Raw genomic sequence first — 25,486 nt, 5'->3', positions numbered from 1 at the left:
TCATTCGTAGATTTTTGCCGTATGGTCCAATTTGAATGGTATTTTGTAACTTGTAGTTTCAATTGTATATGTCTGTGTGAAACAAAATCGTTTTCAGTTTATTATCTAAATCTATTTTTTTGGTCATGTACAAGAGTTCTGACGTCCTTCTTAATTTGATAATCAAGTTTTATAGGCCTAAAGAACATAATATCATTAATTATGCAAACCAAGAAATCACTCAGGCAGCAAATTGTGAAATATTTAGCTGTTCGTATTCTTTGTTTCATGTTACCAAAAGACGATATAGGGGGACATTTTCGTACGAATTTCATCAATATAGAATCTTTGCAAGAATCTTTATATTATTAAGGCAAAGTCCCTTGCATTCGCTTTTGGCAGGGAGCAGGGAGGGGGATTGGTGAGGGGGTCAGTCAATACGTTGGGCTCGTACCAATATTTTCTTGGTGCATCCTTAATATCTAGACTAAGGTTCAAGAAATCCTAAATATCGAATCCCGTGTTTTGAAAGGCGCCCACAAGTAACAGTACTATGATAACAAAATGATCAGGATTTGGAACACCTCTCGGAGAGTCCCATTTGCGTTTTCTTCTCATCTTTCTATTGCTCGCTTCTCAGTTGTCACAAATCCCACCGTAGGAAAGAGTTCAGCTACAGAAATCTAACCAATCAACTATAGAGAAGATAAGAGCCTCTTATCAAAAGTACAAGCTTTCCGAAGAAAGGCTTTACGAAAAAGCTTCAAAGAAACCCGGGACTTGCAGGTTGGTTAAAACGTTCAGTTCTATATAAAATTTTGTCTACAATGAGCTCTCATTTAAACGAGTCTCTTTTCAAGCAGCAACCCCAACAATCGCTGCAGCGCTTTAAGTGATTAGCTTCATCGTTGCTGCCGAGTCTAATGTAAAAAATTTTTTATTTCGGGTATTGGAAATGGGTCATCTTTTAGAATCAATTTTTTGGTGATTTCAATAAATGTTCATCCATTGACTGACATGTTTTACAGGACTGTAATTGAGTTTATTTTCCGTCTGGAGAAAACGGAGCTACAAAAAGATTATAATGTGTTTGACTTTCCTTGCCTATTCGTGACTAACCACAATGAACTGATTCACAGATTTTTGTACAAATCAAATATCTAGAATCGAATATGCTGAGTTTGCATGATTAATATTGAGAGAAATAGAGTTAGCCTAACTTAGATGAATGAAAGTATAACAATGTTTAGGGGAATGACCTATGATTTGGATGATTGGATATTGCGTAGATGACGTATAGGGATGTCAAGCATAAGGTTTGATTAGTGAATTAAAAAGGAAATAATTGGAAGATGGCCTAAATTAAAACAATATCACGATGTCTTGTTGTCTTATTATTGTAATTTGGAAGTTCCATCAAATCGGCAAAAATAAATCAACATTTTGCTTTGAGACCCCTTTTTGGCTTTGCAAAATCAAGCTCTATCTAGCTTTCGATCAAAGCTGTTTTCATAGCATGAATGTTGTAACGGTTAAAAAAGAGCAAGCCCCTTCATCATTGTCTTCTAGTATGTTTTTATCTAAAGTTTATGCAGCAGAATAACATTCACCACTCTATTTTGCAGGCCAGATGGAAATAATGATCTCCTTGCAAAGTATAATCAGAAAATGCAATACCTTGAGCAGCGTATGAACGAAAAGGTATTGAACTGGCAGCCCATGGAATACATACTGTTTCTTACTTTTTTCTTTATCAAACTAGATTTCGAGAGCTTACAACATTATTTACACATTTTAAAATCGCTTCAAGATCCTGAAGAATATGCACCCCTTGCGTAAATCAAATACAATTTAATGGATATAGAGAGATAAATTTAGCTGGAACGTAAACATGTGTACTTTTGCGAAGTATAAAAAAACTGTCAGTTTCTTGGATATTGTACTTACTTCATACTGATAGATACATCTTTGTCATTTATTTTCTTTCTTGGCACCAAAATTTCGTTTTAATTCATTACCAGTTAGCTTTGGTTTCCAATTATGATTTCTATCTTTAACTAGCTTGCAGTAAACGCATCTAAAATAAGCAAAGAGGAAAAGAACTTGACTACCACCCAAGCACACGAAAGAGTGGGCCTACGTCTTTATCAAATTGCAGAGCAGCTAGAGTATCTAAAGATCCTTCTTTCTCAAGCACAACGCAATGAAGAGAAACTTCTAAAGGACAAGCTAGATAGGTCAGTTTCATAACATATAGATACACTAAACACCCTCAGCTTATTAAGTCAGCCGCTTAAAAAGTGCTCACAAAAGCAGCTTACAAAGTGCTAAACAGCTTATTAAGTCAGCCTGACTAGGTTTTATATATTGGATACTTAATGGGAAGTTTCTTAAGTAGGCATTGTGTACTTAATAAGCTGTTTAGGTTCTTAGATTGGTTTCACAAATTTATTTTGTTCATATTCAAACTTCAAGCTGCTGCTCGCATTCAACCTTCAAACATTTGCATGTGTTTGAAGGGGCGAAAGGTCTTTAATTTCTTGTGGAGTGCAAACTTATTAGTGGAAAACCTTGCTACCTAAAGAAGGTGCGTGGAGGTTTAAATAAGGAGTCCTCCAAAGATCTGAATTTAAGTTAAATGATAAACAGTACATCATTTTAGCTTGGGAATTGAAAAATATTAGAATACTGAAAAAGAGTATTGAATATATAGGCATTTTAAAGCATCTATAACATCAGCTGAAGACTCAATGACAATAATTAAGAAACTAGATTTTTAATGTAAATGGTGAGCCTATTTCAGATTACAGGCTTGGTGCGTTCTTATAGAATGAGGGTTTAATTTCATAATTTCAGTCCGTGGGTTCTTATATACGAGTATTTATTGTAACTCTCTTTATTATGAAATCCTGAGATATTAGATGCTAGGTATTAGATGCCAGTTGCCGATACAAAATGGCTTTTTGTCCTATTCTCTTTAAGCACCTTGAAATTCTACCTCTGCTGTCATCAACTAATGGAAGTTTCTAAGCGTTGAAAACCTTCGTCTTAATCCAAATAAGGTCCACTTTAATCTTGTTTTATATTTGCCGAAAATTTAACGTTTGTTTCTATATAAAGCTCGTACGTATGATAAAAAACCTTATTTTAATGTATAAGAAGTGCGTTATCCCATTTCCCATTTGCAGTTAGATTAGCATCGATGTTGTTATTTATGTCCGAAATAACAGCATTGCAAATCGCAGACTTCAGGTAATACCGAGACCAACTTTTGAGGAGTTTCTTCGTTTCTTATCTTATGTAGAGAGATGGCTGAGCTGAAAAAGAGGCAAGCAAAACAGTCGATAGAAGAGGCAAAGAATTTGAATTCAGATCGTTCAATCAAAAGCAAGGAAGAGAAAGAAAGGTAAGGCCGGCGGGTCCCTTATGAGTTCAGTTCACTCGGAAAATTCGCTTTCTATTCCCCTTCGATGTGTATACATTGTTGTACTATATTTCATCCCCTCTCTTGGCAAGGTCTTTGCTTTGAATTTCAAAACCTCGTTTTGTCTTTTCTATATCTTAAAAAGTAGCTCCTCGAAATATAGTTTTTTGCATTTGAGAACATCGGTGAATTCTCGCTAGAACAGGAAGATATACATCACTGTGACTCGGTGCCTGCGAAATACGTATGGACAATGAATGCATAAATATTATTGCATATGCAATAAAATATTTGCCAGTGAATGCATAAATATCTTCTTGCCATTTTTTACTGATTTGGTCATTTAAAGGATGTGAATTCTTCCATAAGGTTGCAGAGAGAACGAGACAAACAGAACATGAGTCTTTTTATCCTTGAAAGGCAAGAGGTAAGTTCTGATTCTAATTTTGATCTTAACTCGAGGCTTTTTAGAAACGAATATCTTGTGGCTCATTTTACCTTTGTTCCTCACGCTTAATATGTTGATATTGTGTCTTTTTTGGGGTTGTTTACACTAAAGCGAGTCGTACAGCTTCTATTAGGTTTGAATCTGAGTTGATTATAAAAGAGAAAAAACCATGAAACATATTCCTGTTTAGAAACGACAAAGACATGTGAATTGGCACAGGTTATGGTGCTCTTGATTCTTGTAGCAGCTCCTAATGTTTTGAGCTGTTTTGAAGGTCCTGCGTGCATGGACAATCTTTGTGAAGTGATTGAAAAAATTTTCGTATTGTTTCCCCACTTATCTGATAGGAGTTGATTTTTATAATTGTAACTGCAAGACCCTTTACTTAGGAAACCCTTCCCTGACAGCTAGAGCTGCAATTAAACTTTCAAGTGAATTTCACTTGACACAATCGGAATAATACTCAACTCGGTATAATCACGATAAACAGAGCCAAGAAGAAATCCCATCTATATACTTCCCACAAATTTTTGTTTTTTAAACCACCTTACCAGTGTTCCGAATCAGTGTAAAGGTGGAATACCGCGATAAGGACGCACCGAAGAAACGGTTTCCCTTGAAACTACCTAGGCAGAAAAGCGTATACAGATGTTTCTATACGTCACCGATTATAACAAAACGGAGCGGTTGTCAGTTATGTTCAAATTACTATGCGCAATGAAAGTTTGATGTTTTCTAACATAGCTGATGCGTTGTCACGAAAAAGAGATGGAAGCTCTGAGTATCAAGCATAAAGAAGAGGTTGAAAGGATGGTAAAGGAACATAATCAGGTTGGGAAATTATATGGTTGCATCATTAAGTCATGAACTCTTTTTCTAATAACAGCATTTCTTTATGTTTCCCCTGCATATTTATTTTCAACTTCTGCCTAATCAATATCATACTCTAACGGAGTTCAAGAACTGAGAACTAATAAGCAAATTATTACGTTTTTCAGTCATTGTAGCTAGCACCGGATATAGCGTCGCTCTTTGCTCGCTATAAAGAGGTTAATTATGCCACTAATTCGTCTATCACCCAGTCTGAAAAGTAAGCACGGTCCAGGATTCATGTCTGCTTAGCGTAGAGATTTCTTACATTTTTGCTGATTGCTTGTCTTTATAACTTCCGTTTCAAATCTGCATTTCACAGATAATGGAGATGGAGAAAGGCATCTTTCGAAAGGTGACGCTTGCAAAACAGACAGACAACGTCAAGCTTAGCAAAGTATCACAACGCATTTAGTTGCATGAAAGGAAAAATTTCAATTTGTTAGTCTAATTTGATGAACTGTGTAATTAGTTTAGAAAAACGTTATTTGTCGTCGGTTTTCTAAATCAGGACACCTTGATGAGGCAGTGGCAGGTTTGTTATTTAAAAAGGGAATCAAGTAGCATATTTGGGTATAGAATAGGTGCTGCTAGTAAATCGAGAGTTTCCAGGACAAAAGTTTGCTTCAGTTTCTAATCAAATCTGGCGAAGTATGGCAAAATTTGCCAGAAAAATTGCTCAATATTGTCTTTTAACTGGGTTGTTTGTTATGAAATAGAGGAACAAAGAAACCACCCTGCATATAAGTTTTGAATATCTAAAAGTTATTACGTCTTGTTTTTCTGGCAGATCAAAGTTTGTGTTGACTGCTTTGCGCTTGCCTCTTTCCTCGGTGCACCTATCGCGATACATCGGACGAGTGTTACAAATGCAATCGCGAATAGGAAAAAAGGGTCGATCAATCTCATACAATGCATTAGTGCATCTTTTAACATATTTGAATTGTAACCAAATTCTCTTTCATTCGACATTTAATCTTATTGTCTATTAATCCTTATATCATAAAATAATTTTTCCACAAGACATTTTAATACAATTTTCTTACTGTAGAAGTTATTCATTCATTCATTCTTTGTTCCATGTTGATGGTGTTATAATATGTAGAGCAGTGTTTTTCAACCTTTTTTATGAACGGCACACTTTTTCATAAGAAAAATCACGAGGCACCCCACCAACATCAAAAGATAACAAATGAAACTCTGTGGCCTATATTCACAATATTGAGTCATTCTCAACGAATCATCTTGAACAAGACTAAGATAAGCACAAAGAAAGGTACTTTTTAATAAAATAGAATATTTTTATTCACCCAATGTGAGATCTGGGCCTGTTTTCTGTTCAACAAATTGTTGATATTCTGGAAGGAATGGAAAAATGACCAGTTGAGTGAATTTGGAGAATTTTCCATGACATACCAGACGATAACTCACTGCACACTAGCGTGCCACGGCACAATAGTCGAAATTTCTCTTTACCCTGTAGAACTCCACTTAAAATGTTTGAAATGCAGGGTTTTGGATACTTTTTTGTATTTCCTTAAATGCATCCATTTTGTACAAGTTTGTGGCTACCGGAGCCAGCCACACCGTGTTCCCACACTTTGCGTATTTTGGCATCATCATTTGGGATTATACACCAAAACCTTATTTTGTAGCAATTTTTCAATTAGGCAACTATTCAATTTCCAGTTTTTTGTAGAATTTCATACGTTGTTTCTTAATTTTTTAATTGCTTTGTGTTAAGTTGCCAATCTTACGGTTAATTTTGTAAATTTCACATTAGACGTAAAGACCCACGCTTTGGAAGCAGAATGTAGTCACCGCGTTCTCAGCTTCTTGTTGAATTAATTGTATAAATGTCTTGGTTTTGATGTCTATATGCAGCTCTTGGTTATAAATATGTTAAATTCAATATCTTAAAAAATTGAATTAATTTTTAAGCTAATGTAGAAAGAATCGAGTGATTATGATGATGATGATCGCTTCATCCATTTCTGTTACGAATCATAACCTGCTATTAAGTTGGTGTATTAAATAGATGTTAGAAATGTAACAAACTTTGCTACATTCGTAAAATTGATATTCATCTCAATTTAATTTTAAGAAGCTGTGTGACTTCTATTGCCCCTAGACATGCAAATAGACAATGCATGCCTAAAACTGCCTTCTCGACATACCTCTGTTGCTTCCAAACTTCCCTACATTTTTCATTTATTTTTTCAACAACTTGTGCTGCTGCCCATGGCGGAATTTATCTTCAGCCTTGGCATGTCGAAATTTAGCAGAATTGTGGTGGAGAGGAGGGGGGGCATATTCTTGTGTCTGCTTTGGCCAAATGCGCTAAACTTCTTGACAAGGGTTGTAGGTGCAATCGTACGAAGGGGAGATGTATTCGAAAGCATGCTCTTGGTTGTATATCGTTGTCTTAAACAATAGTGTGTCATTTTTGGGGATTTTGGCAAATATATAAATCTTGAACAACTGATCAATGTGAAATTTGATCAGAAACCAGGGCATGTTACATGTTAAGTCGTAGTGTTATTTGAAGGGTTGCAATCATAGGATCAAATTTATCATTGCCATTGAATCCGTGGATCCCATTCAGAAGACTTTCCTACACCAGGGCGATACCGGCGTGACCTGCCTTCTTTTCATGTTTCGAATTAACATTAAAATGAGCAAGTTCATCGTCTCGCTTTTCTGCTGAACTGAAAACGTGGCTGCAGTTCTTTTCCTATTCTTTTTTATTCAGGGCTACCACTGGTGGAAGAAGCAATCAATTACCAAATATGAAATTCAATTTGATGGTTAATTGCTTCTGAAAACCAAATTTTGCATGCAGTTGGCCAGTAATGTCGATTTTTCTATAAACATTTGGAATGGGCGTCAATTATTAAGCGCCGATTAATTTTCATCCTCTACGATATATATATAGTGTAGCAGAAAAGGCTGGTCAATCTTCAGAAACGACTTACAGAGACAGTTGAATTGATGACGTCCCCTTTGATAATTTGAATACCGATAAAGGTTTTTCAAATAAATGAAATGTCGTACCTCACATTTCGACTATATTTTATCTTAAAGGCCCTTGAGCAAGTGGCATGCCCTGCGACTACGTTTTCAAAACCGGCCTAATATCATACTGCATGGAAATGCAAAATACAATAATTTTCTCGAGACAGCTGCCGCTAAGTATGCCGGTTGCGTAAAGGCCTTCAAGCATTTTTTGCATTCTGCATATGCATAGCAGGCTGTGCCTCAAAATGGGTTTCATGCAACAAATGACGTAAAACCTTTTCGTTTAATATGACGTAAGATTTAAATAATTCTTCAGCACTGTATTTCTCACTCTCGTTTCATTTGGTTTGTTGTGCCTGAAGAGAAAACACCGAAAAATGGAGAAAAAGTCTAGACACAGGAATAAGGATTTGAAAGATGCAATAGGTTGCAAAATTGAAAGTGATTCTGACTTACCTTTGGAAAGCCAGATCCCTATCAAGCTAGCGGGCGGGAACAAAAGGCAAAAGAAACGAACTAGCACCTCAAAAAAGTCGAAGGCTGCGAAAAGGTTAGAAAGGGATGACTGGAATTTGGAGTCAACTGCAATCTCTCGACCTCAGTTACTTTCGTCTGATGAAGAGAGAGAAGACAAAAGAGAAAGAGTAATGCCAGATGAAAGTACATTCAGCTTCAATAAATTTTCGCCTCTACCACCGATTTCATCTGACGCTATCTCAGTTCGCGCTTCGACTTTCATGAACATCACAAGAAAGGATTCGATTGGTGGAAGGACCAAACTCCCGCCCATTAAGAGACAGCCAATGGAAGAAAAGCCGGACTCAAACAGAAAGAAGAACCAGCCATCTGGCCGTAAAAAGGAGAAGAATTTTATCACCTTCGAGCTCTTGCATGAAAGGGAGGTAAAAAGTAAGGAGAGGCTGGAAAGGCATGCTCAAAGGAGAAGAGAGACACTGGATGGATGGGAAAGAGAACGAGCTGCAAAAATTGAAAAACATCTTCACAAGCTGGATTTGGCTGAGAGGAATAAGGAGCAAATCAGGCAGCACCGTAAACGAAAATTAGAGTACGAAGAGGAAAAAAGACGGAAAGCAAAAGAGAGGGTATGCTTAGGAAATTTTTTTCACAGCGGTACAACGGCGTACGCGTTTTTTATGAGAACAATTAACAACATAAGAACAACATGAAAGGCAAATCAGACTGAGATTCAACAAAACTCAAGCAAAATGCCAGCAAAATTGAAAAAATAAAAGAATAGCAACAAAACAAAAGAAAGCCCAGCAATTAGCAAAATGGCATTAATTATTTTATCAAGCCCACATTATCAGGGGGGCGGTGTTGTGGCCATGTCCCCCTTTTTTGCAAAGCAAGTAGTTTTAAAGCTGCAGTAAGAGGGGTAAGAAGCCTTGGCCTCCAACTTTTTCTAGCCTTCCCCCCCCCCCCCCATTTTGTGGCGTGTGTCATGATTTTATACAGACACTGCTATCCACAAGAAATTCCATTTCCAAATTATGAAACAAAATAAGAATCATGTGAGGCAGAGATTATATGAAAAAAAAAGAAGTGACATGCTGCTCGGGGGAGGGGGTGTACTCCCATTAAGGCCTGACAGGGGTCCAGTCTATTTGAGGGTCTTACCAAATGGCTACCAGGGCATCCAATGAAGGGGGCTGGGGGGACCTTGGCCCCCCCCTACATTTTTGCAAAACAATAGAGTTTTTTTCAAAAGTTTTTATTATGGGTGTTAAATTTTCCCTTAGCCCCCCACTTTTTGACCTTTGTCTGAGCCCATGGCTACCAACTGGCCCAATTTTGATAATAACACAACAGTTTAGTTTGGCTTGCGATTTATCATAGAAAATGAACAAGATTCTATCTTTCCTGAATCAACAAGAGTCAATGACGAAGAAATTTGTCAAAGAAGGAAAGCCATGCACAAAAAATGGAAGCTACCAAGGACATAATTTTGGTCCTTTTGCTACAATTTAAGGGCTATTGTCAAAAAAGACTACAACTTATGGGTTATTTTTTAACATTTTAGTTTTTGTCCTCTTTGACCCTGACTGGACCATAATGGGAGTACGCCATGCCCCAAGGCTATGCTGAAACTAGAGCCAAGTGTTCTTATAAAAACCCTGTAGCAGAACTGACAATCTCATCAGGGTATTGATGGTCATGAAAAATACATTTAGCGACAAAAGCTTAAATTTTAACAATTTTGTTCCTTTTTACATATAATGGGGTGAGTTTACTGACCAATTAACAATTTGCTGTTTAAGCAGGGTGCCACACCCAACTACAAGCTCTATCAAAATGCCCCTGATGACAACTATTGCTGGTCAACTTGTGTTAATATGTATTAAATATTGATTTTCTATGAGAAATGAAACATATTTTCCTTAGCTAATAGTTTAAGTGTCATAAAAAGGGCACAACAAAAGTCAACAAAATTGACAGGCCCTAATCTGCAAAATATAAACCTGTAAGTTCCAAGTAACAATATGTTAACTTCATGTTCATGAAAGGAAAAGAGCCCTAAGAAGATGGAAATTCATTGATGAAACAACTTGAATTGTTATGGTGGGGGTGGTTTGCTAGTTCCATTAAAGTGTTATATTTTCTATGCAAATCATTTGATTCTTAAAATAACAATTAAATGTCTGGCTTTGTTCTCTTTCAGCAAAATGCATTGAAGAACAAATGGAGATGCGAGTCACAAGAAGAAATAGACCATTATATAGAGCCCTCACAACATAAAATGCCAGAAATTTAGGTTTGCACAGTTTTGTTAAGCATATCTACCAAATTAGCTTATTATATTGTATTTGTTTTTTTTTAAAAAGGAATTATTACTAGTTCTCGCATAATTTCACTTTTCTGATGTTTATGTTTCCAAACTACTGAACAAACAAAGAAAAGCAGGTGCATCAAAAAACTAAGATAATCATTCAATATAAGCAGTAAATGTGAAACAATATCACAAACAGTGGCATTTGCAAGACACTTTTGAACAGGTAGTGTATTACTCATTAAAATGGTCCTAAATCAGAAAAGTTTTCAATATTGATGACAAACAAAGAGGTAAGTTACTTTGTATACTTTTTCGAGTGAGATGATTGTAGTGTCTGCTTTAAAAAAATATTTTGTTGATAAAGTAGACAGAAGATAGGCATAGATAATAATGTACCATAATTCAAGGCTTGTGTGTGAAATGTAGCCCCCTAGAAACAACAACCTGTTTACACTGGCAAAGTTAGAGTGTCTTTCCCAAGCTTTCTGTAATTCCAGTTGCAGGGACTAAGGATGATACATCAAGTGTAAGGACGGTTGCCATTTTTATAATCAGAGCTTTTTTTCCTCAAATCTTCTATTATAAGTTCATAAATACAGAAACACAATACAATATTAAACAACTCAGATTCCATCTTATTTTCAAGCATAATGTTAAACCTAAACACCAGTTAAATTTTGTTTGAAGTCATGAAAGGCAACATTACTTCAATCAATGGTAACCAAATCACTTGTTAGTGCGTGATATTTTGAAGGTTATCTATTTCTTGGTTGCAAGCTAGAAATGCTTACTGCCAGCTATATCTTCTATCATAACTCAAATAAGCAGGATTTTCTTCAGATTCCTCGCCAATCTCTCTTTCAGTGTTAATGTTTAATAAGTCTGCTTGGTGCAACAATGGTGGACGTTTCAGGTGTGGAAGTGCATCTAGAGCTTCATTTAGATCTATTGCAAAGTAGTTTACTTTTTCTTCAGTAATAACCTTCTCTACAATTTTCCATTCCTTCATATAGTTTAATGTTTTCTGCACATTCAGGTTGGCATGAATATCAAATTTTTCTCTTAACCAGTCTTCTATGAGCTCTTTTAGCTGATTGTCTGTGAGACCATTTGGAAATCTCTTTCCTAGGACAAAACAAGTCATGTCATAATTTCATTTGTAGTTTAGAAAATTGATATCAATTTCAGACATATTGATGGAAGGCTAAAAAAATATATGCATATATTTTTTAAATGTTATCCAGTATATATTCTATTTATCTTCTAAGATAAATCTCTAAAGAGTTTCTGTTCTTTCTTACTGGCACCAAAATAAATTCTACAAATTGGTTTTATTTTGGAGGAATTTTTACCAGTGTGCAATATGTTATTTATGATTTGGTGTTTTGAAAATGAGATTCAATTTTTATTAATTTATGTTTCATTATAAGCAGTCCAGAGGCTCATTTTGTAAAATAATCTTAATTAAACATGTAAAACAGCATTTCTTGTGCTTTAATCTACTGTTGTAAAAAAATTCTATTAAATCATACTGTACACTTAACAATGCTGAAGCCAAAATTGGTTGATAGCATAACACAACAAACAGTTAATATTTAGAGGATATCCTGCAGGATTAAATATTTTAAAAAGAGAAGGAAAAAATCAATCGCATATCACAAACCTAGTGCTGGTGTACTTTTGATTTGATGAAGAATGGCATAGATGAGCAGTGATAGCTTGTAGATTTCATCTTCTGCGCGGTCAATAATGAGTGCCAATAGGGCATGGTTGCTGGCAACACTTTTAAAATACAGAGTTTGTGAGATGTCAAGCACATGTCTATTTCTCATCCGTTTGTAAAATGCGATATTTCTTGCCAAAATTAATACTGATGATATTGCAAAAACCAAACTTGTCTCCAGCTTTAAGTCAATAAGGTTGGTAGCAGTTGTTGCAAGTACAAAAGTGATTATCAATGAGCTCTGGACAAAAAGTCTAATTTTGTCCAATTTTCCCATTTTCAATTTTCCATCTGGTAACAGAAACTCAAGATTTTCACATGGTATGTCTTTGAAACCTTTAATAAGAAGCTTTAAATCCTCTTTTCTCCTCACTGCGACAATGACTCGCTTGTATCTTGCAATTCGTCTGACACTTTCACCAAATAACTATGGGAAACAAAATTACCTAAACTGTGAATAAATCAACAGTTTTATTTCAAAACCTGTTTCAAGTGTTTTATGGCAAGAAATCAAATTAAAATATGCATGAAATCCTGAATATTAGACATAAAGACACATAATACTAATCCAATGAAATTGAATAACTTCTTATCAATAACAGTTGCACTGTAGCTTACCTCTCTTGACCTCACCTCATAAATTTAGAATGGGAAATTTACGATTTCATGGTTACAAAAGAAATAAACTTTTCATCACTTTTAAGAATATGAGAATTATTGTGCGTTTATAGAAACTGGACAATTGGTAATGACAGAATTTTCCCCAATTCAAAAAAGTAGATAATTTAAATCTTGCCTTCTTCCATAATTGTGAACGAATTTGAGCTACAAATGATCTTCTGAAATTGTATTTTGACAATGGATCTAATTGTCTAAATGTTCTATTTTTATATGATCTTGCTCTTTCTTCTGCAATCACGTACCATGGTCTGTCATCAAATGGCACAACATCCATTCCTATTACCCAGAACTGCAAGGTAGCATAATTTTCTGGTGAAACTTTTACAACCATTTTTTCAGCAACATTTTTCTCACCAATTGCATCAAGCATTACACTGTGTGGTAATTTATAGAAACTTGCTTCACCCAACAACTCTTCAAGGCCACGAAGAATCTCTTTTTCTCTGGCTTTCAGCTCATTTGTTGAAAATGATTTCATCTGCATAGTGTCTCGATCAGGTGAAAGTGGGTTGTACAAACTCTAAAAGTGCAATAAAAATTATGATTCATTGCTTTTGGATGAAATACATGGCTGAGGCTGATTTTTAAAAATACTATTACAAAATTATAAGTCATTTAGTGGCACCACAGGAGGGTGCGTTCTTCCCAATATTCTACAGGGCCTAATTTGCGGCAGTCTTGGAGAAAATATTAGATTGGGTTTATGATCGCAGATGTTATTACTATATATAATAATATTTCAATAATTGTTAACTGATGAACATAGATATAACACAAGTCTTATTGTATGCAAACAAATGAACAAGGTGTCACAAATATGGACCGGCCTCTGCGGACAAGCATGCCACCACCTCAAAGCAGACAGGGAACGGTGGCAAGTGATCGACAGGCAATGGATGCACCAAAGGCCTATTAGGCTACAGACTAATTGATTGATTGTCACAAACAAACAGGCCTATAGCTGTTCAATTGACCAATCTATTGGCCTGCATGCAGACTCGACTGGTTTTCCCAGAGATGAATTTAGTTGAATGGAAAATTTAGGGGGTTTGTCTCCCAGTGGGAAAGAAACACTGAATTTTCCAATCAACAAAATTTCCAATCAACTAGATTCGTCTCTGGGAAAACCAGTCGAATCTGCGTGCAGGCTACCAAGCTATCAAATCATTGTAACTTATAGCTGTTCAATTGATCAAGCTTTCAAATAATTGTAATTACCATTTGTTGCATGGTGCTTTTGCAACTACACCTCTCTAACCTGAATGCCATACTTTGTAGACAATGACACTGTTCCCCAAAAGGTATGGATAATACTGAAGGATATGGTTTTTCAGGCCATGCTTAGAAAGGCACTTGATTGAGCGCGCACCCCTCAAAACATAAAAACAATATTACCATGGAGCAAAATATATTTTTGACATTTGTTGAATAAACTTGATCAAGCATAAATAATCTTCCCAAACAATAGACTGTTTTTTGTGTACTTACTATATATAGAAAAGATGTGTTTTGTCATTATAAAAAGGTATTTTTGGCACAGAAAATGAAGAACTGCTCACTTGAATTATGTATACACCAGAAATGTTTACATTTAACAGCTGACCCAAGAAAATTGGCAAAAATCTTCACTTTAGTTGCACAGGGAATTTGAAATTACATTGTAGAACACGGAGTTGTTGGCACAAAACTGTAATTTGGCATCTCTTGGCCGTGTTAAACAATGACATAAATCACTTAGCATTTGTGTCCTTTATGTTTGTGATTTTTCATGTTCCATATAGAACAAAGAATGCAGTCTTGATAAATTGTATCCTTCATTATTAGCTGACTCACTGTGGCAGGTTGGGGCCAATGGGGCCAGGGCCAGCCATTAGCCAGCCCAGGAACACACAATATAAAATGCTGACACTTTCTGGCCTGTATGTGCTCCAATTTTGTATAATGTGTCTGACACAAAAACACCTTGCAAAAAGCAACCTATATATACCTTTATTGCATCTAATTTCTTCTTATAATTGATATACAACAATGAATCTATTCCTGTTGCTAGTTTCTGGAATCCATCTAATCGACCTATTGAAATCATTTCTTTGTCTTCAAGAATTGTCTTTAGCAGTGTTTTTCTTGTTAATGGTATAAATTTCTCCATCGATTGTTTTCCTGTCAGTTTAAGCCATTTTGCATTCTCAGTTCCTTTTGCTCGTTCGTAATCAAACTGAAAAGCGGTTTGATAGTTTCTTAAACATGATTTTTTTATACGAATCTTCATTATTAATACAGCACTGTTAAACGAGAAACTTCCATTGCATTTCGTTGCCGAAATCATAACATCGACGTTGATTTTAGCTCGTCTGCTTCCCGCTTGCTCACCTCATGTCCTCATATACATAACGGACGTCGCTCATTAAGGTTGATACTGTTTCAGAAAGCAATAAATCATTGCATAAAGCATTTTGCTGTATGATCCTGCAATATACTTCGGTCAAAAGAAGTATTTTTCTACAACAACGACAACAACAATAATATAATGTGAGAGTAGCAACAGCAACAACACTCAAGCTTGAATTTCTTTTAACCCTTTCCTGTCTGAATTTTGCGCGCCAAAATCTCACTGAGGGACTGGCTTTTTCAGGCCTATGCAGCAGTAAACTACCAAAAAAAATTTCATTTGTTTTGCAAAATCTCAAAGTGTCATACTTTTCTGCAAAATAACCTTCGATATTTTTTTCAAGCGGTAGAATCAAGCGAAAACAAATAACAGGTCAAGGTTTTTCATTATAAATCCCAAATAAACAAACTTTATAACAAACAAATGACAATTAATAACACACTGTTAGTAGGTAAATGTTCTGGTTAATAAAAAGTGCTTGCTTGGAATGGTACTCCAAAAAGCAATTGTCTTTGCAGAGAGGGATGTCTAAGTGGCTGCATTTCCATGATGTCTCCCTCGGCCTTTTCTTCGGTGTTTTCCTGTCGAGGCATTTGCATATTTGCATTGAATGCACTCTTTTCTTCTGCCGTCAATTTTACAAATAAAGTGGCCATATTTTGCCTCTTCCCTTATGGTTTCTGTATCGCATCTGTTGTAGGCAATGTTCTTTTTCGTACCGCTTTTTCTTCTATAATAGCCTCCAATCATCTGCATCGCAAGAGATTGGCGAAATTTCAGACCGCTCCTTCGCTGACTCGTTTCTTGAGGCTGGAATTCGTTTCACAAAACCAATGCGTTTCCAACCAAAACATCGAAAGAAACCAAAATATATGCTTGCACCATCGATGGCCTTTTCTCCCAAGTGGATTATATGTTCGAAGCTGGTCTGACAGATCGACGCCGATCATATAGGCATTGTACAGGCAAACGACGGCCGGCTTCTCAACTTACTCTTGCACGCCTTTCTTTCCTCTGCGAATAATGTTTCTCGGAGGCTCAAGGGGGGAAGAATTCGTAGAGAGGACATTAATTTCCCTTTTATCTTTCCATGTTGTCAACATTAGGTTCGATTCCTTTTTCTGATTGACAATTGTGTGCCCCTTCCCCATTTTCTTTCCACCAACTTTTGGTAGGCACTTCCTGTTTTATCTTACCGAGCTACAAGCGTAGCTAAGTTTGTTTATCTAATAACAAATCCTTCATCAGCTCAGGAGAGGAAAAAAATTGTCAAAGTAGGTATGGTGACTTTTGTCATGACAAGGTTCGGTCATATTCATAACAACATAGTATCCCAATCCTTTACCCGCATACATGTATTGGCCTTCTCGTTCTTTACCGAGGTAAACTTCGTGGTTTAGAACATAGCTATTTTGTGGATTCGCACAAAGCCAAACTTTCATCCCATACTTTATTGGCTGCCAGGGCATATACTGCTTGAAACCAATTCTTCCTTTGTAGGCAATCATTCCCTCGTCGATTGACAAATTTTTTCCCTGTTTGTATGCTTTTTTGAAGTTTTCCCATGTATGCTCCAAAATATGACGAACTTTGAAAAGGCGATCATATCCCTGCTCTCCGCGTTTCGGTTTTTCGGCTGAATTTGAAAAATGTAAGAACCGTCCAATTTCTCTGAAGCGGTCACGAGAAAATACTTTTTTGATCCCTTCGTTGAGTCGACCAATACATGTGAAGTTCTGGCAGATTTGTTATGCCCATTACAATCAAAACCCCAAAGTAGGCCCACAGTTCAATTTCAGTGACATTTTAACTTTTTCAAAGAGATTTTTTGCCATTGGGGGGTGTCCGCCCCCTCCTGCCTCCCCTCGCTACACCACTGTTTGTAAAGAAACATCGTCACTTTTATGTGAAAAAGCAGAATATCTTGTAAGCTAGTTGATCTTTGTGTCAAGTAAGCTGCTTGTATGAGACTATAAACAATCACAAGAACAGCTTATCGAGAAACAGAGAAAGCAGAAAAGAAAGTCATCAAGTGTCCTAACATTCATTTGTTCTCGAGTTGTTTTTAAAGGTTTTAGTGGAGAATCGAGCTACCTATGTAATGATTGGTTATGTATTTTCTATATCTAGAATAGTATAAATTATGGTGGCGCATCAGCTGATCTTTAAGAGATTCAGGAGGCCAATGACTGGTGAAAGTGGATAATCTTAAACCAGACCAGACTTTTAAGTACTAACAAGGAATGACGAGAAAATAATAGAGAAACAAAGAGGAGATTTCCAATAGCGGTAATGGATGTGACCCTGCATAAAACACAAAAAAGCGCTACGAAGTGCAGAAAAACATGGTTCAGTTGTATGAGCACTGGCAAAGAATGGTCATATGTTGAAGAAGATAAAGGACATATGTCTTTACCAGGACCAGTATTGTTTGTGGAAGATGGACATCGAGTTGGAAATATAATGTGAACATTCCTATGTAGCAAGCCCTATGTAAACCGTTCCCAGTGAAAAATTTATTAGCAAGGGGTCCCTTTTTGAAAAAAACTGAAGGAGCCGGGCATTGGGCCCAGTCAGTCAGTTCACTCTTTGATACGATTCATATATCTATAATCTTAAATTTACCTACTTGACCCCCATTTTCCTAATTGAAAACAAGCACACCCAGCATGATTGCTAGTTTTACCCATCTCCTGCACATCACCTGTCAGTCAGAGACGGATTTTGCTGACTCAGCCATATTTACGTGCTTTCACCCGTTAGAATAAAGCTCGTTGGCTTTGTCACAAAGGAATGTAATCTGAGATGGCCAGAAATGGAGCAGAGTAGGAGGGCTGGAAAAGTTTGAGGCAGAGAATACGAGTAACTGAGCGTGACTAAGTCTTGAAAAGGCAAACTAGGTAAAAGAAGATTATGATGATGATGAGTATGCCCTTAAACATTTTGGTATCTCCTCTTGTGAAGATCGCTATTAGGATTTTATGCATTGTGGTATGTACATATATAAGTCCAGTTGTTTTTAGAGGTGATGCCAGAAATCTTCCGGTAGAGGAGTTGAAGCTTCCGATAGGGGGGCTAAAATGACTAAAATAAGCAGTTTTTGTACGTTATTTTGTCAAATTTGCTCCGACAATAGTTTAAAATTTCCTCCGATGGGGGGCTAGATGCTTCCGACGGAGGGGCTATAGCCCCCTAGTCTTCCCCTGGCGCCACCACTGTTTTTACTTAGGCTTGTCAAGGAAATGTCCTATCCGAGGGCTACAATATCAGTTAGTAAAAGTTCGTGTTTTGTGTGCTTTATCTTTAAACTGCTAAGATCTATGTTATTGTTTGTGGATTTATGTTGTATTCAAGCTAAGTTTGTGCTTTTCAATACATAAACATGTCACAGTTCTTATAACAAACCTGTCATAGGCGCAAATTAACAAACCTGTCAAAGGCTTAGCTAAGGTTTTTATGTGTGAAACCAAGAATATGATACATTATGCTAACAAATTGGCTTAGCTTTACAAGCTGGAACTTTACAAGCTGGTGGAGGATTTTTGTTTTAGGGATTTGTTGTCGTCTCACGATATTTTTAGGGAACTTTGTAGACATGAGTCCTTAACGTACTATGATGCATTTCTTTTAACTGAATGTCTTTGGTATTGGACGAGATGTTTTGTACATATTAGTATTGTTGGGTAGCCATTGCTTAGTTGGGTAGCCAAGACCAATTTCATTTTCATTGCAGGCAAAAAATTGGGGGGAGGGGGGGCTACAGCTTCCAAGCTTCCCGCCTCGGACGTACCTGAAACAGTGACTGTCATGTGATATTTTTTGTCAAAATTACTGTTTCCCTTCCTGTCATCCGCTCTAGTCGTATAGGCAGATCTGTACTTTGCCTATTACGTGAAACAAGGACCGAGATACGGGGGGGGGGGTGCTTGGCCTGTTGTTACACTTATTTATCAAGGCTGGCCCCAAAACAAAAAGTTGTATCTCTGTCTTTGGCGTGAAACATGAAATTACACCGAAACCGTGTATATTTTTTTACATATATGTATACATAAATATATACATTTATATAGATCACTTGGTATTGGATCTGCGGGGTATTATGGCTGTGTTCACACGTTGATATAAATGAGATTGCTGAGCTAAGACATACCTATTCAGAAAGCAGCACAATAGAACAACTCTGAATGAAAATTAGCATTGGAAGGTGTAAGCCGATTATACTTGGAGCCTGTTATAGACCTCCAAACAGCCCAGTTAGCCATTTGGCTGATCTTGAAAACACCTTACTTGAAGTCATATCAAGTATCCAAGAGATTGTTTGGGGAATTTGAGATAATATCATCTTACCACCTTAGTCAGGTAATCTCTGAGGCAACAAGGGTAACTGCAGAAACATAAACCTTTATTGACTTGATTATTAAGACACCCACCCTGAACACAATCAAATCAGGGGTATATCACTCTTCTATAAGTGATCATTCATTGGTATACTGCATACCGCAGAGAAAGTGTCCAAGGCCAAGCACCCATTACAAAACAGTGAGATCTTACAAGAACTTTATATCTGAAAAGATCAGAGCTGGTGTCTCACAGGATTGTCAAGGATTGTCTCAAAAAAAATGACATAAATGAGGCAGTTAGTAAATGGAATGAGCTTTACACAAACACATTGAATAAGCATGCCCCTTCGAGGAAAATAAGAATTAGATCAAAACCAAAGCCCTCTTGTTTACGCACGAACTACAGACTCTAATCAACAACAGAGACAATACCAGGAAGAAAGCAATTGCTACCAAATCTGAAATAGTATGGAAGCAATACCAAGTGGAGAAAAAGAGCGTTATCAAGGCTGTGAGAGATGCAAAAGACTCCTTCTTTCAAAAGACACTAACTGAATGTAAACCTAAACAGATGTGGAACTGCATTAAGCAACTTGCTCCAACAACAAAGCAAAGTAACCCTCTTCCACCTGAGTAGTTGAACAAAGATCAAGCAAATAAACTGAACACTTTTTTCTCAGAAATTGGTGTGATGACCCAAAATAAATTACAGCCAATTAAACAGAGCTTCTTCTTTCCTTTGGACAAGAGATCCAAGTTCTCTTTTAAAACTGTAAAAAGTGCTGAGGTAAAAAATTTGTTGCTGTACATCCCATCTAATAAAGCAACTGGTGCCGATAACATTGACATCAAATCTTTGAAAATTGCGGCAGACATAGTGTCCTCATCCATTGCATCCACACTAAACCTGAGCACATCAGTACATTTCCTTCGATATGAAAATCACCATTGATTACTCCAGTCATTAAAGCTGGAGCTAAAACTGCAATAGCAAATTATCGTCCAGGATCTGTGTCTGTGATGGAAAAAATTGTAAACTCACAAGTGGCTCACTATCTGAAATATAACGATATTTTCACAAAATTTTACTCTGGGTTTTCCAAGAATCATTCAACTCAAACTGTACATAAACGAGATACCAGTCATGCTTAAGAAAACTACTATCTAATGATTCAAATATACATGAGTATGCTGATGACTTACAGCTATACTCTTCTTGCAAAGCTGAAAAGGTTGAAGAAACGCTCTCAATGTTGAAGGATGATATTCACTTGATACTTGAGTGGTTATCTGCAAATAAGTTAAAGGCAAACCAGGACAAGTTTCAGTTTATCATATTTGGCACAAATAAGCAACTTGTGAAAATTCCACCACCATATTCAAAAATTGATATTCAGGACAATATAGTTGAAGCTGCAAAGGAGGTTAAAATACTTGGCATGCAGATTGATAAAACATTCTTTCATGGAACAGCCACATCTCTCAGCTAAAGAAATATTGTGCAGGAAAGCTAATACAAATGAAACAGATCAGAAACTGTATGAAAAGAGAAACTTTTTCAAAGGTTATGCAAGCATGTGTACTCTCATGCGTACAATATGGCGATATTGTCTATGGCAATGCGTCAAATACAGCACTACACAAAGCTTAGTCAATTCAGAAGTTTGCGGCAAAGGTAGTTACTGGGATGCGTAAGTTTGATCATGTGACACCAGCTTTAAACATACTTCAGTGGAAGAGGCTTGAGGAACAACGAATTGCATATATGCTCTGTTTACTGTATAAATGTCTAAACAACCAAGCCCCCCCCCCCCAATATCTCTCTGAAATGTTCCATACAAACTCACAAATTCATGTGTACAATACAAGACAACAACACCACTTGCACGTACCTATGTCGACAATGGAGAGCCTTCATAGAACATTCTTGTATCCGAGAGTGAAGCAATCAGAAACATTTTTTCAATTTAAACAAAACTTAAAATCACTGTAGTTTTACACACGCGGTTATCACAATAGTCATATACATACACATATAATGTAATTTTTTTATCTCTACACTTGTACAAATTTTCTACCCTAACTTTATTTGATATAATAAATTTTAGGTTTTACTTATAGGTTTTTGTTTTATTAGTTATTTATTTATTTTACTGCCAGTGAAAAATCTGTATTATACTTAGGATCTTTCCAATGAATACATTACACATTACACCAAAGATATCACTTTACAACCTCCGAAGCCCTGACGATTTGCCATGGAGATAAAACAATTCATTGCGGAGGAGCGCAATTTCGCCGTGATGCATAAACAATCCTAAATTATTTCGTGCCGTACTGCTTACAAGCACGACTCGCAAGGAAGTGAAACTTGAGTGAAACGGTGGAGAGTTTGCAGAACACAAGGTTGTAACTGTTGGCAGAAATGTTTAAGCTAGCACTAGCAATAATTTTTCAGGCTGTCTTTTACGTCAGCTGCAAAGTAGAATGGGGATCTGACACGAAGACCTTCTCGCACGCAATCAAGGGGGCCTACTGTAATGCGAACCTTGAGACCGAGTTGTTCAGCCGTCAGCAAGGGCCTGGTGTCATAACAGAGCAATGGTTTACCGGTAATAAATGCCTAGGCCCCAATACCATCATAAGGTACTACATTGACGACAACTCGTCACCGTATATCGAGATGAATCTTTACATGGGTCATGGAATTGGGTTTGTTACTAGAACGGAAGAGAAAACGAACGCGACAGTCTCAGAAATGGTTGGAAACCCTGACAATCCCGTGATTGGCGAAGACATGGGAATTCCATGGGGTACTCGTAGAATCGGTCATACTGCCATTGGCGGAGGCGTTTATAACACGATAAGAATGCCGTTTAAAAAGTCCATTAGGGTAACGTTTGAGACTCCAGAGACAGGCTATTATTGGTACATTATTCGGGGGGCTCAGAACTACCCTATTGTTGTTGGAGATTTGGTACTTCCTCAAAATGCTATGCTGAGACTGCATAAAATAGAAAATTATGCCATACAGCCAATTGAATATGCTGTGCTTGCTTCCAGTTCAAATAAATCAGGTCTTTTGTATCAGGTAACTTTGGCAACTGCAAGCAGCAACTTTCAATACCTAGAGGCCTGCTTCAGAGCAATGATCGACGATGATGATGTCCAGTACTTATCTTCAGGAACAGAGGACTTCTTCTTGTCAGCATACTATTACAGTGCTGGCATCTTTCATACTGATCAGTCTGGACTCACATACTTTATGAAACCAGGAACAATGAGTGCTTACAAGTTCTTTGAGGATGATCCAGTGATGTTTTCAAAGACATTTAAGCTGATATGGCGTTGTGGAGAAGCCCGTGACAATGCATGTTTCAAGCTCTCAAACAAAAATTGCCAGATGAAAGATGCAGATGGAGACTGTAAACAGTTCCGAAGTACCCCTGAGTGGTCACCTCAGGTTACTACAATGACTGCATATGTATGGACATATGAGTGGTAGATGCTCCAAACATCTTTGTGAACTGTGTCAGAACTTTCTTTATTTGATTACACTCTTTTTATAAAAGAACCAGGAAACTAAGGTCAGGCTGCCTGCTCTCAATTTCTTCAAATGTCTTAATTTGACACTTGTTTGTTTTTAATTTGTTCATTAATGGTGCGGGTATAAGTAAAATAAAATTAGACAGGAAACAATATTTTTCTTCAGAAAAACATCCAAAGGGTATATGGTTAAGGTATTGTTGACAGGTCCTGCCAAAACCTGAACTCCATATGCAATCACTGCTCAAAATCATGTTTTAGATTCCTTCAGCCTTGGTTTATTTTAATTTGTTCATACTTTTTGACCAATTTTAAGGCTCTTGTCCTTACAAAATGGTTCTACTTAAAAAGAGTGTATGTTTTGTTGTTGAATAATGTAATGATATGATAATGACAATCAGGCATAATCCGTGTAATAGTGTAATATTTGAGGTATATAAATATATTACAAAATTCAGTGCGGTGAGCTGCGTGGACAAATATTAAAAAGTTAATCAATCGTATAATCAATCTTTTCAGATTGTAACTCAGTTCTTTGTAATCATATGTAATAATTTTCATAATTTACTGAAAATTTCAGCTAACCCTTACCAGTGACTCCCTTACCCATTTTTTGATTATCCAGTTTTGCTGCTTTGTATATAATTTGTTGATTTTTTGCTTGGATCTGAGTATTGCTTTGAAAGCTGTTATATCCTGTATTCTTTTCTTTCTGTTGCTGTGGAAAAGTGGATATAAATTTTCTGCTCATCTTTGGACATTATCAGACATTTCTACTCTGATGAGTGTCAGATGAAAATATACTTTTGTAGGATATGTTTTCCCTTCCCATGCTATTTTCAAATTTTGCTCTACCCAAGGTTATTCGGTTAATCCTATTCAATAAAACATATTATTCAGACTTACTCATCAGACTTAAAACATAAAACATATTATTGATATTATTCCTCTTGTCTTGGGTATTTTTGCCAACAAATTATAATTAAAGTCTAACAAAAGTCCCTTCCCTTGTGATGTTATACAGTTTTGAACATTGCAATTAAAGCCTTTAGCAGTTACTGTGTCAATGGCTTAACCAAAAGGCTTTTTAATATGAATTACAGATCCTAACTATCAATAAATGGGTAAAAACTCATCATTTTCACGGTTTTACCCAACTGTACCCTTTTCATATATATATATATAGTTGTTATGATAGTATACTTTGAATGTTGTTTTAAAATAACTTAAAAGATAAGTTATCCAGTAATTAAAAGCTAATTTTGAGAGATGCTGGTGATTTTCCAGACAAAACACTGCACAAATTAATGATAGTCTGCAGATACTGCTTAGTGAAGTTTTTTTAGCAAAAAATAGCTTCAACACTTTTGAAGCTCTTCTTCAAGTTTTTGACCAAAAGCTTTTTTAAACAAAATTTGTTTGTTGCTGATGTGATTACAAAGTTTTTCAAAAAAATTACAAAAGTTGATTGCTTTGATTATTTGAGCAATTTGGTAATTAGTTGAAAATATTGACTGATTTGAACAAGGTACTGATGATTTGAGACACAAAATTTTGTGAATCTCTTGGTTTCATTTGCAAAGTATCAGAACATCATTACTAGCTAAAACTGGCTGTAATGACCGATATGTCTTGTTGACAATATCTATTCACAAATTTTACCATCATGCTGACAAACATTGCTTTATGTTATCTGCTGTGCTGCTCTTTTACAAAAGTAGCCTTTTGTAGGTTTTACATCTTTGTATAGGTGGACTGTCTTTTATAGTTTGCTTAGGAAAGAATAGACAGTTTGCTTACCAAAAGAGCTTTAGAGACACAACAATTAAATATATTTTGTTTTGCTTAAGGTTTATAGGTCAATATTGATTTTAATCATTAAGCTTAGTGTCAGAGTCAGTAATCCTGTAATTTACAATATTTGCCAAATTTTTAGATTAAATAAGTATACTGAAAAGATTATATGATTTGCTGATTTAATCTAAAACCAGTCCAAATTGAAAGGAATCACTTTGTATTCAAACATCGTTTATGCCTGCTACAGACTTTTTGTGTTACAGCCCTTTTTTAAGCTTACACTTTTTGTTAATAGCATTCATAAAACATGGAGCTTGTGACTGATGTTGTGTGAGGCTTTTCTACTTTTTTGTAGTTTGTGGGTGCCAAGTTTGCAGTTTGTGGGTGCAGTTTGTGGGTGCAGCATTTATGTGAACATGAAATAGACTCAAAGTTTACAAGCTCTGGGAAGGGAGGACAAGTTTTGGTACTGTTTGATAA

At 36.3% G+C, this 25,486-nt stretch overlaps 4 protein-coding genes across 6 annotated transcripts in view; 3 read left to right on the top strand and 1 right to left on the bottom strand.

Moving 5' to 3' along the window:
* Positions 1–5,869, top strand: part of LOC135681737 (1-phosphatidylinositol 4,5-bisphosphate phosphodiesterase beta-4) — a 31,924-nt gene extending 26,055 nt beyond the window's left edge. For both annotated transcript variants that reach the window (XM_089111799.1, XM_089111798.1), the window contains exons 29-35: positions 641–765; positions 1,605–1,680; positions 2,041–2,216; positions 3,284–3,385; positions 3,773–3,830; positions 4,596–4,682; positions 5,044–5,869. In XM_089111799.1, the coding sequence (XP_088967925.1) occupies positions 641–765; positions 1,605–1,680; positions 2,041–2,216; positions 3,284–3,385; positions 3,773–3,830; positions 4,596–4,682; positions 5,044–5,136 (717 nt within the window). In that variant the 3' untranslated portion in view covers positions 5,137–5,869. The remainder of the gene's footprint in view (positions 1–640; positions 766–1,604; positions 1,681–2,040; positions 2,217–3,283; positions 3,386–3,772; positions 3,831–4,595; positions 4,683–5,043) is intronic.
* Positions 5,870–6,845: 976 nt separating this feature from the next.
* LOC135681662 (uncharacterized) lies at positions 6,846–10,606 on the top strand. The gene is made up of 2 exons (XM_089111801.1): positions 6,846–8,842; positions 10,420–10,606. Exons 1-2 carry the CDS (start codon positions 8,117–8,119, stop codon positions 10,510–10,512), a joined length of 819 nt encoding a protein of 272 aa, XP_088967927.1. The 5' UTR covers positions 6,846–8,116; the 3' UTR covers positions 10,513–10,606.
* A 538-nt stretch (positions 10,607–11,144) lies between these two features.
* On the bottom strand, positions 11,145–15,260 carry LOC135681739 (transmembrane protein 143). Of its 2 annotated transcripts, none has more exons than XM_065196338.2 (4): positions 14,922–15,260; positions 13,050–13,454; positions 12,194–12,680; positions 11,145–11,655 (listed from the first exon to the last, which is right to left on the bottom strand). In XM_065196338.2, the coding sequence occupies exons 1-4, from the start codon at positions 15,258–15,260 to the stop codon at positions 11,318–11,320; spliced, it is 1,569 nt and encodes a 522-aa protein (XP_065052410.2). In that variant the 3' UTR covers positions 11,145–11,317. The 2 variants fall into 2 exon arrangements, with proteins under 2 accessions (XP_065052410.2, XP_088967926.1); XM_089111800.1 differs by lacking the exon at positions 14,922–15,260 and adding an exon at positions 14,153–14,293.
* Positions 15,261–21,965: 6,705 nt separating this feature from the next.
* LOC135681742 (uncharacterized) lies at positions 21,966–23,901 on the top strand. The gene has a single exon (XM_065196341.2). It carries the CDS (start codon positions 22,089–22,091, stop codon positions 23,166–23,168), a length of 1,080 nt encoding a protein of 359 aa, XP_065052413.2. The 5' UTR covers positions 21,966–22,088; the 3' UTR covers positions 23,169–23,901.
* The last annotated feature ends 1,585 nt before the right edge of the window (positions 23,902–25,486 follow it).

Source organism: Rhopilema esculentum, chromosome 12 (assembly GCF_057945365.1).
Source record: "Rhopilema esculentum isolate cy_ngs chromosome 12, ASM5794536v1, whole genome shotgun sequence".
NCBI lineage: Eukaryota > Metazoa > Cnidaria > Scyphozoa > Rhizostomeae > Rhizostomatidae > Rhopilema > Rhopilema esculentum.
The sequence above is the reverse complement of the archived record's forward strand: the minus strand, read 5'-3'. Positions and strand labels throughout refer to the sequence as shown.

Bases quoted from the DNA above. Each gene is read 5' to 3' on its own strand.
- LOC135681742 (XM_065196341.2), top strand. From the start codon at position 22,089: ATGTTTAAGCTAGCACTAGCAATAATTTTTCAGGCTGTCTTTTACGTC.
- LOC135681662 (XM_089111801.1), top strand. From the start codon at position 8,117: ATGGAGAAAAAGTCTAGACACAGGAATAAGGATTTGAAAGATGCAATA. The intron at 8,843-10,419 runs GTATGCTTAGGA...GTTCTCTTTCAG, and splicing joins GACGGAAAGCAAAAGAGAGG to CAAAATGCATTGAAGAACAA.
- LOC135681739 (XM_065196338.2), bottom strand. From the start codon at position 15,260: ATGATTTCGGCAACGAAATGCAATGGAAGTTTCTCGTTTAACAGTGCT. The intron at 12,681-13,049 runs GCAAGATTTAAA...TGTTTCCCATAG, and splicing joins GTTCACAATTATGGAAGAAG to TTATTTGGTGAAAGTGTCAG. The intron at 11,656-12,193 runs GTTTGTGATATG...GTTTTGTCCTAG, and splicing joins CAAAAGTACACCAGCACTAG to GAAAGAGATTTCCAAATGGT.